Below are 14,210 nucleotides of genomic sequence, written 5' to 3' on the forward strand. Positions count from 1 at the left end.
TCTCGACAGTATGTCTGCTCCCACATTCAGTTTCCCAGGAATATATACTGCTCTGAGTGAGAGGAGTTTGTCCTGGGACCACACAAGGATCTGGTGCGCCAGCTTGTACAAGGGGGCGCGAACGCAGACCTCCCTGGTGGTTGATGTAAGAGACCACCGATGTGTTGTCGGTGCGCACCAACACATGGTGATCCCTTTAGGTCTGGGAGGAAGTGCTTCAGTGCACGATAAACTGCTAGCATTTCTAGACAATTGATATGCCATGTCAGATGGCGACCGCTCCACAGACCGCGGGCAGGGTGGCCACTCATGACCGCACCCCAGCCAGTGAGGGAAGCATCCGTCGCTAGTGTTACATGGCGACCAGGAGCTCCCAGCACTGGGCCCAGATTCAAGAACCAAGGTTTCTTCCACATGTCTAAGGCACGGAGGCAGCGCCGCGTGACTTTGATAGTTCGAAGTGGATTGCCCCTCGGGGAAAATCCCTTGGTCTTGAGCCACCACTGTAGGGGTCTCATGTACAGCAGGCCAAAAGGTATCACGTTGGGCGCAGCTGCCATCAGACCCAACAATCTCTGAAATTGTTTTGACAGTGAGTGACTGGCCTTCTTTGACTCTCTCGACTGAGATGAGGATCGACTCGATACGAGCAGGGGACAATCGTGCCTGCATCGCGGTCGAATCCCATACTACGCCTAGATAGGTGGTTCTCTGAACTGGAGAAAGTACACTATCTTGGCATTCAGTCTCAAACCCAGCTCCCCCATATGTGCGAGAACGACATCTCGATGCCGAGCCGCAACCTGCTCTGACTGAGCTAAAATCAACCAATCGTCGATATAGTTGAGAATGCGGATGCCCTGCATGCGCAGGGGGACCAGAGCCGCATCTACACATTTCGTGAATGTGCGGGGTGAGAGTGCAAGGCCAAAGGGAAGTACTCGATATTGGTAAGCTTCGCCCCAGAAAGCGAACTTCAGAAACTTCCTGTGTTGTGGAAGGATGGATATGTGGAAGTATGCATCTTTGAGATCTATTGTGACAAACCAGTCCTCGGACCTGATCTGAGCTACAACATGCTTGATCGTGAGCATTTTGAACTTCAGTCTCATAACTGATCGATTTAAGACCCGCAGGTCTATGATCGGACGCAACCCCCCATCCTTCTTTGGAACTATGAAATACCGGCTGTAAAATCCGGATTCCCTGTCTTGAGGAGGGACCACCTCGATGGCCTCCTTCTCTAATAGGGCTTTCACTTCTTGTTCCATAACCAGACCCTGCTCGGGGCCGACTATCGTCAGAGAAACCCCGTTGAACATCCTGTTTGGGCCTCGAAGACCTCGGCCGCGGGGGAGCACGAGAGGCGACGCTCTGTTTTTGAGCCTCTCGGTGTGAGCCCTAAGATCTTGTTTGGGCTGTGTAGTGCTCGGATGAGAGGGGGGATCTAGTTGGGGGGGATTTGTTGAACGCCGCCGCCTGTTTGCGAGCCTCCTGAAACCTGTCAACGACAGTGTTGACTGCGTCGCCGAACAGGCCAGAAGGCTGGATCGGGGCGTCCATAAGGCAGACCCTGTCCCGCTCTTTCATTTCGGACAGGGTCAGCCATAAATGTCTCTCCGCGGCCACCATAGCTGCCATGGACTGCCCAATCGCTTGGGCGGTCTCCTTGGTGGCGCGGAGGGAGAGATCAGCGGTCCTTCTAAGCTCTGTGATGTCATGGGACTTGATCTCCTCTCCCTCGTCAAGCTCCTTCAGCAGGTCGGCCTGGTACGCCTGTAACACCGCCATGGTGTGCAGACACGCACCAGCATGACCTGCTGCCGCATACACTTTGCACACCAAAGCCGACGTTGTTCTGAGCGGCTTGGAGGGCAATGCCGGGGCCTTCAGAGACGATGCAGTACCGGGGGACAGATAGCTCGCGAGCGTCTGTTCCACCTGGGGCATCGCTCTGTAGCCGCGCTCTGCCATCCCCACTACATTGCCGTAGTAATCTGAAGAGGGGATGTAAAGGCGGGCTGAGAATGGCCGCTTCCACGATCTAGCGATCTCTTCGTGTAGATCGGGAAAGAATGGAAGGCCCCGGCAAGGAGGTGGCTGACTCGCACGCAGAAAGCGTTCATCTAGCTTGCTTTTCTGCGGTTCAGTTGTTTTCTCCGCGGGCCACTCAAGACTCAACTTGGCCACCGCACGAGTCACCACCTCCAAGAGCTCCTCATACCTAGGCGAATGGGGTGGCGAATCCCTGTCGACAGACTCCACATCAACCTCCTCGGAGGAAGAGAGGCGGAGTGTCGATCCCTCTCCCTGGGTGGAAGGAACTGCAGAGCGTGCTTCCGACTCCAGAGATTGGGTGCCGGATCTGGCAGAAGTGGAAGGAGATAGGGACTCGCCCGTCTCCATTCCCTCTGTCAGATCCACTTGCGAACCCCACGAGTGCAGCTGCCGTTCTGCCTCGGCAGAAGCGGGGCCGGCACCGTGGGGAACGCTGGAGAAGGCTCCCTCCTCGAAGAGAGCCCTCCGGGAACGAAGCAGCCGCACCGACATCCTCTCACAATGCGGACAGTCGGCCCCCTCGAGAGCCGACTCAGCGTGCTTCGAACCCAGGCAGACCACGCACAGACTGTGTATCCCCGCTCGTTATGTAGCGCGGGCAGGGAGTGACACACAGTCTGAAACGGGATCTGGATTCGCCTCTAGAATGCTTTGTTTTCGCCTTGCTCTTAGACATGACTTGGAGCTCTACTGGACAGACAACAGTAAATAAGACTCACAAGACAAACTGAGGACATTCACACACAGAGCGCTTGCTGAAGACGCGAAGCTGATGCCAGCTGCACGACATGTGCTTTTATAGCTTCCTGGTCGCTTACGTCACCCCGCCCGTGACGTCATGCTCTTTCATTGGACTGATTACACACGATATTCAGAGTCGCTCACGCTAGACGCGTTCCCCAAAGCGTTTGACGCAGCTCGAGTTCCTGAAGAGGAAATTACTATTATTTAGTAGAATGTATGTGATAATGCTACTACTGTTGAAAAAATTAATAAAACTTTATTTTTTAAAGAAATAAATCACACAATATTTCGTACATTTTTTAATTTTAATAGCAAATCCCCTTTATTTAACAAAAATAAAGTGTGTTTAAATTTCATTAATTAAAAGACAAATTAAATTTGGGTGAAACTTGTTTACTGTTTTTCATAATTATATTACTTATAGAAAAACTTTAAACACTATTGTTAATAAGTATAAAGAATGGCATTGGTTTTTTTTTTACTGATAAAAAGTTTTTTTTTTTTTTTTTAATTAGCATATTTTTGTGTTTTGCTTTGTACCGAATTGGTAATGAGTACCGTGGATTTTCACTGGTATCGGTACCGAATACTGAAATTTTGGTACCGTGACAACACTAGAATGGAGTTTAATTTATTAGGGCATTCCTCAAGTGGAATGGATTTGAGTGGCAAGTGAAAAGTGAACAAACATATGTGCTGAATTAGAGATGGTAAAAGCAAGTGGGTCCAATATCATTGGTCTTAAAAAGTGGGTGGGTTTGTCCCACCCACATACAATGGTTCCGACGCCCGTGCAGGGGGATAATATTTAGATAACTAAAACGTAACTAAAACTGCATCAGATGTACTAAACAGACATGCATTTAGCTAACTCATTATGTTTGAGTAGAGAAAGCTGATATAACAATAGATCTAAGTAATGAAGGTTATGTGCATGAATTAGTATTAGAAAATGTATATCCTCCTAGAGCTTTCAAGCTGCAACCAACAAACTCGGATCAGACCTTCAGACTAGTCTGACTCGGGTTGCTGATTAGACTTATGACTTTCGTTAAACGGACAATCAAAACAATGAAAATGGCCATGGACTTTTATTGAGGGATCAAAACTTTTGTACATTAAGACTTATAGAATGCGTAAGCTGTCTATCACTACCAAACCTTAATGACTATCATAGGACAACATGCTGTCTTGTTAGCAAAAAAAAATTACATATTACCAATGTGCTGATCATGCTAACAACATGTTAATCATGCTAAAAACATGCAAGCAATGTGCTAAATCATGCTAGCAACAAACTGTGAACATCTATCTAATATACAGTATCTATCTACACTTTCTAACTTCAAGCTTAAACTGCTGCTTCAATCTTCAGGGTAGGCTTTCTCAAGCCAACTTCAAAGTTTATTCTCAAACTTACTCATCTAGTTTTAGTATACTAAAGACTTTTAATGGAATTTTTTTTATCCAGTATTTTTAATATATAAAATCAGAGTCAGAAATGAACAGAGATTTGGGGCAAAATGCCGCTAAAATGAAGAATAGCTCCCCAACTTCAAAAATGAATGCCCCTGTACAATTAAACTAAATCTGTTATCACCATCACAATTAAAGTTTAACATGAAATTGAATTAAAAGTGTTAATTGCACATTACATTTAGATCTGCTCACGCTGCATCAAATATTTCTTTTTATGCATTACTTTTGCAGCGTTGAGCATTATAACCAATCACGCACACGTATCTATTGGGTGCATGATTGTAATAGCCAGCGTTTAGATTAGTCACCGGTGATGAAAAAAGAAATGTAGCTTCAGTTTCTGTGCCACTTTTGCATTGAATAGTTTACTTGATTCTGATCAAATTTTACTGGTAACAGCTTATAGCATTCTGATTGATTGATTGAATTAATTTAAGTATTAGTCATGGAAGACAACATAAATACATTTGATAAGGTACAGTAATTCTAAAAATGGCCCTTGCAATCCCAGGAGACAAATATTACTGCTTATTGGAAAAGTACATTTCTGGCACTATATGTATCAGTGTCAGAAATGTACTTTTCCAATAAGCAGTAATATTTGTCTCCTGGGATTGTAAGGGCCATTTTTAGAATTACTGTACCTTATCAAATGTATTTATGCTACATTACATCTGCCAGATGATTTTAACCAGTTGCTTTTAACCTTAACTGTTGGTTCTTCACAGGGTCCCGTCCACGTTTGGATGACATTCCCCCCAGGATAACGGAGGATCCCTCTGATCTGATTGTGTCAAAGGGTGAGCCAGCCACCCTGAACTGCAAGGCAGAGGGTCAGCCCACGCCCACGGTGGAGTGGTATAAAGATGGCGAGCATGTTGAAACTGATAAGGATGACCCTCGCTCCCACCGCATGCTGCTGCCCAGCGGCTCCCTTTTTTTCCTCCGCATCGTTCACGGACGCCGCAGCAAACCTGACGAGGGGGTTTATACATGCGTTGCCCGCAATTACCTAGGAGAGGCCGTTAGCCAAAACGCCTCGCTGGAAGTAGCCAGTAAGTACTTTCTGATGAATTCCACCTTGTTTAGTGATTCTGGATGGAGCGTAGCTATGCTGAAATAAAAGTAATCTATCCCTCTCAGACATGGCCTGAGGTTTTGTTTATTGAGTTCTTTGTGGCAGTCTGCTGGTGAGGTTTTGCTTATTGTGACAGTGTTTCCTCCTGCTGTGTGACTGCGCTCTGGGCCTTTGGCTCAGCTGTAATCCAGCTCTCTGGCACAGGAACATAACTATATTCAGCCCCACTGCCAGAAGAAACTGGATTAGCAAGTTTGTTGATTAGAATAGGAATGCAACTAATTAGATTCCCCAAAGTTTGCTCATTAAAACACAAAGCAGCAATTTCCTGGGGCCTGTTTTCCACAAGACCATCTCTTTTCTTTTTATTCAAGCTGCATCTTTTGCAATACACAATTTATAATGAGGTTCCATTTGTTAACATTAGTTAAATATTGTTAACATTAGTTACACTGCTCAAAACTTGGATTTTAATCATCAGTGGCAAATTCTTTAAATATGAAAATGTACTTACAGGCTGTGAGTCAGAAGCACCAGACTGTCCTTGCAAAGTTGGAATTGCCCCATTTTATAGAAACAGGCTTTGTGCCACAGAAGTATTGTACTCTCCCAGGTTCAGGAAACAGTCCTCCATAAATGCACTGCACACACATCTGAATATTTGGGTTGAACTGTTCTGGAACAGTGTTGTAAATGCAACTTAACCACTGATTTCTAGTTGTGTCCTCTTTTGGAAGGCCAATCAAAGTAGTTTCGCTTTCACAACGAAACACACATCGTCTCCATGACATAGCGGCAGGAACAATACTACAGTGAGAATCAAAGTTACGCCTTCTTTCTTTGTGTATACATTTGGGCGATGTTATGCAAATCTTCCCACACAGTGATGTAGACATGTGGGGGCATGTTTAAACGAAGCATTTTAGGAGTGTGTGGTTTTATAAAGAATAGCTCTTTGGGTTTGAGACTTCAGTCTTTGCAACTTTAGGGATCTTATCTATTCACAAACAGCTTGTAACACTCCAAAAAGAAAGAAAAACTTGAAATTGCATCATATGACCCCTTTAAAGTGTTTTCCTATTCAAAATGAAATGAGTTCTTAAAAATAGACATCCTTAACTGCCGAGGGAGAGTCGAGACCTTAGAGCCATTACAGACTTTTGCTTACAATCCCAGAGGACGCTGAGTAGCAGAGCATGCTGGGTGAAAATGATTTGCAATCATGCACTCTGTGGTATATCTTATCCTGAATTCTGCATACTTAGCCTCACAAATAGCTCTTCATATTTAGCAGGAAGGAGAATACTAGCCAATTGTTGCACAGTATTTTAGGACCAAAATCTTGTTATATCTCACTATTCATTAAAAAAATCAGTTTTTACAATTTGGATTTTTTTCAGGCACAAGATTTGCTGAATGATGCTACGTGGCCTATAAATCCAAGTCATAATCACAGCATCGAAAAATATGTCATAAGCAAGACTTGCAAGATGATTTATTATGTACGATTGAAGCCAGAAAGAGAATCGTTTTTAGCTCTCTAGAGTCCATATAGACTTATACTCAGCACTCCTACGAGCCTCAAATCAGGTTGGATATTAGCTCATGCTGCACAATACTCGTGAATTAAGGGATCGTCCTTGTTGAAGATGAGACTCGGGTCATACACCAGGAAACCCAGCTCACCGCCAGCCATATCTTCTCCTCAGCAGTGATTAATGTGCTAATTAGAGCTGGACAGTTGCCAGCGCTATCGCAGCATGAGAGCAGAGCAGGTGGTTTATGAAGACGGAGGATCCTGAGGGGTACAACAGGTGAAGGCAGGGGCGAGGGCGAGCAATCCTTCACACATCTCTAAGATGTCGTCTAGTCCTGCAGCTCAGATTATAGCAGCAAGCGGATTGAGGTGGGGAAAAAAATTGACTGTATACATGGGATCAGCATGTTTGTGATAAGTGAGCAGTTTTTGACACGACAAGTATGATGTGGCCATGGCCATCTGTTAGATATTTCAGCTTATGGGACTCATAAACACAGAGAGTTGTTGAGCTATGAAATGTTCACTCTGTGCTTGTTTATTGGTGAATCACTCATGTTTTTCAGTATTAGGCACATGTGTGATGTGATTAACTGTTCTAGTCAAGTCGTGAACATCCTGTGAGAGAGAATTTTTGGAAACACATTAGTTTTGTCTTGATCTGTGACCACAATTTTTAACAAGAATGGATAATAATGATCAAAACTATGTGAAAATTTTATTTTGGGTTTCATAGAATAGAGTAAATGAATGTATTTTTATTTTAATTTTAATTTTTAAATTTTAAATGTTTAAATTTTATTTTTTTAGTTTTGGTTTGAAATGGAATGTATAAATCGCTCTTTATATTCAAAAGCATTGAAAGAGCCTTATTTTAAGTTCTTTGACAAACAAAAAGATTTGTGCATTTTGTGAAATGCCGGTGTTGTTCTGTAATATTAAAGGGTTCATCAGTAAGAGAAGACTGAATCTGGGTCTTACACTAATACATTAATCCATGCAATGATAGACTACAGTATATTGGGGGATACAGTAATATCCACCTAACATATGTATGCCACAGGACCAATGCTTAATCTGACGCTTGTCATAATGGCAGGATGACAAATGGCAACTGCGACTGGTGAAGCCTGTTATTTCTGTCTTTTTTATTTATTTATTAATTTATTTAATTTATTTTTGGCAGAATTAGATATTTAGCTCTTGGCCTGAATGCAAATCCATTCACGTATTCTATCAAAATAGCAGCTTTGTGTTGAAGCTTTTATGCAAGAGAAAAGCTGTATCTATTTCAAAGCATTGAATGTGGCAGTCTGTCTGGGGGAGCAAACTGCCACGTTCCCTGAGCCTGGATTAAGATAAAGAAGGACAAATGAAAAATAAAACTTGCTTAAAAGGCTCTAGACCCAGCTGTCCCTCTTTCACCCAGTGTGGGATTATACAGTAATGATGCTCCTGGCAGCTTTTCCCTAATACATCTTTCCCCATGCATTCTTATCTAAACCCTCTGAAGGGCTGTTATGGGATTTCTTGCATGCACAGTGTTGTTGAACATAACCAATGCATTTTCTATATCGCATATCTTCCATGCTCTTTGTCTGTTTCATGTCAAATGTGTTACATTTTCAGCTGTTGCATTTAATTTTCAGAAGACAATTTCGACCAAGTTCCATCCATTTATTGATTGTTCAAGAAAGCACATAAAAGCCGGAAAGTGATGTTGAATGGGATGTTATCAGTCCAAAAGGAAGTAAACACAAACAAAGTATGGATTAACCCAGTCACCGTCTCTCTGGGTGGGTCGATTACCCGAGTCTCAACAGGGGGAAAAACGTAGCATTGGACTAGCCCACCTCTGGGATGGATTTATTTATGTGGCTCTGAAATGAACAATAACAACATCCTGTCTATTCTGCACACACTTCCAGCTGTGTGTCAGAATCTGGCCAGCCATAACCTTTCACAATGACATCCACATTCATGCACCACCATATAATTACATGTTAGCGGCTAGCATAATTTTGCATGTAATTGTCAGGCTGTAAATGTAGGAGTGCTTCAATTAGCCTAAAACAAGTCTCCTCCCAATCCACACACACACACACTAACACACAGATGGTCGCTTGTCAAACCCGACACGGATTCTTCAGGTTAGAATGATTGTCCTTTTAAGACCAACGTCTGAGTCACAAATGGGCGAATGTGTTGTGGGTCTCTACAGTGGGGGATGCAAATAAGCGGCCGTGTGTGTAAAGAAGGAGAAAGAGCGCATGGTGAGTCAGTGGTGGGCTATTAATAATGTACATCCAAACAGGCTTGTCATTTACCATCATTGCATGATCTCAACAGGGAGGCGGAGAACAAAGACTTCCAGCCTTTTAAAATGAGCCCGACCTGTGTGAGATTCAGCTTGGGAATTGTCCTTTTACTCCCATAATTCAAAATCATGAGTTGTTGGAATACCAGTGTACCAGTCAGATACCAAGTTTCCATCAACATGTGTTGTGACTAATGCGACTAATGAGGAAAATGAATAGTGACTATCCTGAGCTATAATGTAAAAGAGAGCAGACAGGTAAACATATATTAGCTGTTTGGTCCATTACATGCATTGAGTGTGTGTGTGTGTTTTGGTATATATGGTTTTTGAGGACACAAATGTGTATTATGACATGTGTACTACAAAAAATCATGGTTTATGGCTTCCTGTGTCCCCATAAACCAAAAGGCTTAAAAAAACACTAAATGGTGTTGTTTTATGAAATTAAAAAAATGACAGTAGTTTTCTGTGAGGGGTAAGTTTAGGTCTACGGTGATAGAAAACACAGTTTGTACAGTATAAAACCAGTATGCCTATGGAGAGTACATGTAAACCACATATTCCAACATGTGTGTGTGTGTATAGCTTATTTACATATAAATATTACAGATATAGATAGATAGATAGTATATTTTCTATAATTTCTATTCACAATTTCACATACAGTATATATATGTATATATATATACAGTATGTGTATGTGTGTGTGTGTGTGTATATATATATATATATATATATATATATATGGGTTTATATTACATTTATAGTGTAATGTAAAAATAAATTATTAAAATATTAAATATGCTGCAGTGCTGTTTTCATAATATTTATATACTATTATAGTTTTTATTAATATTTAGAAACTTTTAATTGGTATTTGTTTATTTTTAAACATTTAAATATTTTAAGATTTTCAAGTTTTTCATCTAATATTTATATTTTATTCATTTCTTTTCATATTTTTTGAATTAAAAAAAATATTTTTAATAGTTTTAGTAAACAAAATACTGCTGTAGTGTTATATAGAAAGCTGAAGATAAACATTAAATTTAATTCAAACTGATTAGTATAGTGCTTTTCACAATTTACTTTTGTCCTCAGCAATTTTCTGCAGACCCCCGAGCACCAATTTGCAACCTCCTAATTTGAAAACTCCTGACCTAAACAGCATGTTTTTTTTGTTTTTGTTTTTTTTTATCATTGTGCACACAGAAAATAATTAGAAAATATGTTGCTGGTTTTTGAGACACAGCCAACGTATAAGGAATAAGTTATTGCTAATTTAATTTTAGCATCTGAAGTAATTGGCTTATACAGCATATGTAAGGGATGATGATGGTTTTGCTGTGCATGGTCTGCTCAGTGGAAGGAAGCCAACCAGAATTAAGAGAATGACTGTAATGTTTTGTGCCGGTCATGTGACCCACTCAGGCTTTCAGCTGTAGCTAATGAGTGTCTCTGCTCATGTCACTCACCTCACAGATGATTAAAAATCACATTGCTTTACCTTTTATGTGCTTCATAATAAAGTGTAGAGGATGAGAGGGGGGAAGAATGGCTTCCTGAACACACCGCCAAGAGGGACGAACCCTGTCAGAGCCAAGCGTGTATCATTCTTTCCCATAACTATGCATGTGGTATTGCCGAGGGCACATACGAGCTTTGTGTGCAGGCTGGCCGGCTCTAGGTAAACGGTGACACTATTTTACCCTCTCTTTTCTTAACCAGTGCTCATGAATAACACATGGCTTCTCCTGAAAAATGCAACACGCTGTGGGCTGTTTGGGAACAGCCTGTCCTTGTCTTTGCTTGTGCATATGCCTCCTGCGAGTTAAATCCTGTTCAGGAGGTGACGGGCCACCACAGTGGACTGCAGGGGACAAAGAATGTCACACTGCCAATTTGCAAGCTCATGCATGCATATATGCATTACACCACTGTTGTTATGTTTCTGTTTGGGGGCCATCAGTCACCCTCGGCATCAGCTTTCATTATCGGATCTGCATTGATTGGAGGGTGTCCACCGGGTGAGATGGCTTTTGTGGAATGGGGCAGATGTCTGTTTTGGGTGTGCCGTTGGTTGGGCACTTTTCTGCAACATCTGCGCTCTTTCTCTTGTAAAAAAAAATACTTTTATATGCTAGGGAAGACCTGTGCATTGTTTGTACACTTGTTAGAGAGGCCCAAGGGAATGAGTGGATGCTTATTTAACAGTGATAGACAATGGTGGATGGAGTCAGCAGATCTTACTGGACAACGGGGGAAAAGGACAAGTGAATCATTTTATAGTCAGTTTAAAAAAAAAAAAACTAATTAGCCTTTGGGGGATGAATTTTTTTTTTTGGTTGATAGCATTTTCAAGTAAATGTCAAATCTGTTGTTTAATTGCCTTTTGGTTTCAGGCACTTATTTCTTTATTACTATATTTTGTATAAAAAATCCATTTATGAGTTATAATGAATTTATCCTTAAAAAAAATAACATGCCTCTTCCTACATTTTTTTTTTACTGCGGTTAGGGGTGGGGCAGTAGACGATGTTGAGCTGACATCGTTATCCCCCCATACCCCCCACAATCCGCCGCATCCGTGTACCGTGTTCTGAAAGAAAATGACGTGTATATGGAACCCCTTAAGGGAATAAATACGTGATGGGAGGAAAATACATATTTTAATAACTTCTCTTGCAGTTATGTCATTGGTTAATTATTCTGTATATAAATTGCGGGCATCAGGGAGCTGCTATTATGCCTGGCATTGAAACAGCTTGTGGATCCACGATCGCTTTTTAGTTTCACTTTCACTTTTGAGATTTGCGATCACACGTACTCTGTTTATACTATGGAGCAGCAATACTTACAACACATTTTACAAGATGAGATGTTTGTCAGTGGTGCTCGGGATCTGCAAATCATTCACTATCCTCCTCAGTCATATCTCCTTACTCTGTTTATGTGGTAAGTGAAATTTTATGCAGTGTACTGTAATGTAACAGGTAACCCAAATGGTGGTCACACCAGATACTGACTGGTTTTCAGACCCCCCAATACATTAAAACTGCACATTTTAGAGTGGCCTTTTATTGTGGCCAGCCTAAGGCACACCTGTGCAATAATCATGCTGTCTAATCAGCATCTTGATATGCCACACCTGTGAGGTGGATGGATTATCTCGGCAAAGGAGAAGTGCTCACTAACACTTCTTGTGTTCGTGAACAATATTTTTGAGAGAAATAGACCCTTTTGTGTACATATAAAATGTCTTAGATCTTTGAGTTCAGCTCATGAAAAATGCGGGCAAAAACAAAAGTGTTGCATTTATAATTTTGTTCAGTGTATATATGTCAATAAAAAATACTTATTAGTAACATGAAAATTAAATTTCTTTGGGAGGGTTTGTCTTCACCATGCTTTCTGGAAGTAGGGGTAGGAAGTTGACAGCCTCATTTAACAGGAAGGAAGTGAATACCTTTTTTTTCTTTGAAATCCTTTATTTGATTGTTTTCTTGCATGTCATTGAGAAATATAACATGGATAACATCTAGAAAAATACTTACAAAAGGAAAATGACAACTATAAAGTGTGGCAGCTATAGTTGCCGGTGGGCTTTGCATAGAAAGGATGCATGTTTGTGCTAAAAAAGAATGGCAGTGAGCTAATTAAATTTGCCCATCTGGATTGCGAGTAGTTAGTGAATACCATGACACAACAATGATAATGATTTGCCTCTAAAAATCTAAAATGTGAAGATGGTTTGAGTGAACAGGAATGTGGCAGATTGTGTTGGATGGTGGAGTGGTGAAGTTGGTGAAGCACTACAAATCCTGACGTGAATCACTTACTGCCCATAGACAGACCCACACCATTTGTCCCAGCCTGAAAGATATGAATATTCATAGGCAGGAGATGAGCATGAGTTTAACTAACAAAGAAAATGGAGCACTCTGCACTCTGGATCTCACCAATAACATGACATTTCAATGAATATTTATAAGTAATTATCACAAGTCATTGCATTTATAAAGGTCTGCCAAGGGATGATGTAGCCAAGACTCAGTAATACAGCGGAAATACTGCAGAGGTCATATCATAAATATGAATCGATGGCTGAATTTATTTATTTGGAATCATTTTCATGCTTTACATTCTACGGTTTCATTTGCAGCCCACGACAGGTGAGATTACACCTTATAATTGAGGTGTTAATCGAAAAAATTCATCCACAAAGTGTTTAAGAGATAAGACGAGAATATATTGCAGCTGTCAGATTGGTGATTAATTTGTGGACAACGGTGTGTGGAGTGCGTTATTACCGAAATGCATTTATATTTCAGAGAGATTAGAATATGAGTGGCATTTATGCTTGTATGTGTGTGTGAGGCTCTGTACCAGCCGCTGGTGGGAGTCTAAAGCCCGTAGGAGCTCACTCTTTGATGTAGGAAACTCAAAGGGCCCCCTGAGGCAGCTGCCATAGAGCAGGGGTCGCATTTTTAATCTGTCAATCACCACTTCATGGGGATTTATGGGTAACTTTTCCTGCCAAGCCAGACAGCGGGGAATGTAGCATTCTGCCATTCGCTCTCAGTGTGAAGGTTAGGCATAGAAAAGAGAAGGGGGCAGAGTTTACAGTGTTTGCCATTAACATTGATGCTTAGTAAGGTCAGCACAACCAGCCATTGTTGAATTTGGCTGTCTTCAGAGTTAAAGAATTGGCTTCCCTGTTGGATTTTGTTTTTTGAGACTTTAAAGTTGTTTCAAACTCAACTTTGAGCTGCCTATTTATGTTGTATTTGTTGTAAGCTCGTATTTATGAGTTGTGAAGTTGTAATTATGATGGCAGGTGCGTTCAAATCACTCTGATTTGAATTGTATTGATTTGTATTGTACCTTTTGCACATAAAAATGCAGCATAAAACAATAATTTCAACAAATTTACTGGCAACTACAGGTGCAGCATCCATTAAGTCTGCCTTGTTTGATGCCCCCTATTCAGAAAT

At 41.3% G+C, this 14,210-nt stretch overlaps 1 protein-coding gene across 1 annotated transcript in view; it reads left to right on the forward strand.

Annotated features, from left to right (window-relative positions):
* LOC109094109 (roundabout homolog 2-like) overlaps positions 1-14,210 on the forward strand; it is a 66,672-nt gene that overhangs the window by 8,754 nt on the left and 43,708 nt on the right. The window contains exon 2 of the mRNA XM_042771073.1: positions 5,010-5,336. Within this exon, the coding sequence (XP_042627007.1) occupies positions 5,010-5,336 (327 nt within the window). The remainder of the gene's footprint in view (positions 1-5,009; positions 5,337-14,210) is intronic.

This window comes from Cyprinus carpio, chromosome A15, assembly GCF_018340385.1.
Source record: "Cyprinus carpio isolate SPL01 chromosome A15, ASM1834038v1, whole genome shotgun sequence".
Classification (NCBI taxonomy): domain Eukaryota; kingdom Metazoa; phylum Chordata; class Actinopteri; order Cypriniformes; family Cyprinidae; genus Cyprinus; species Cyprinus carpio.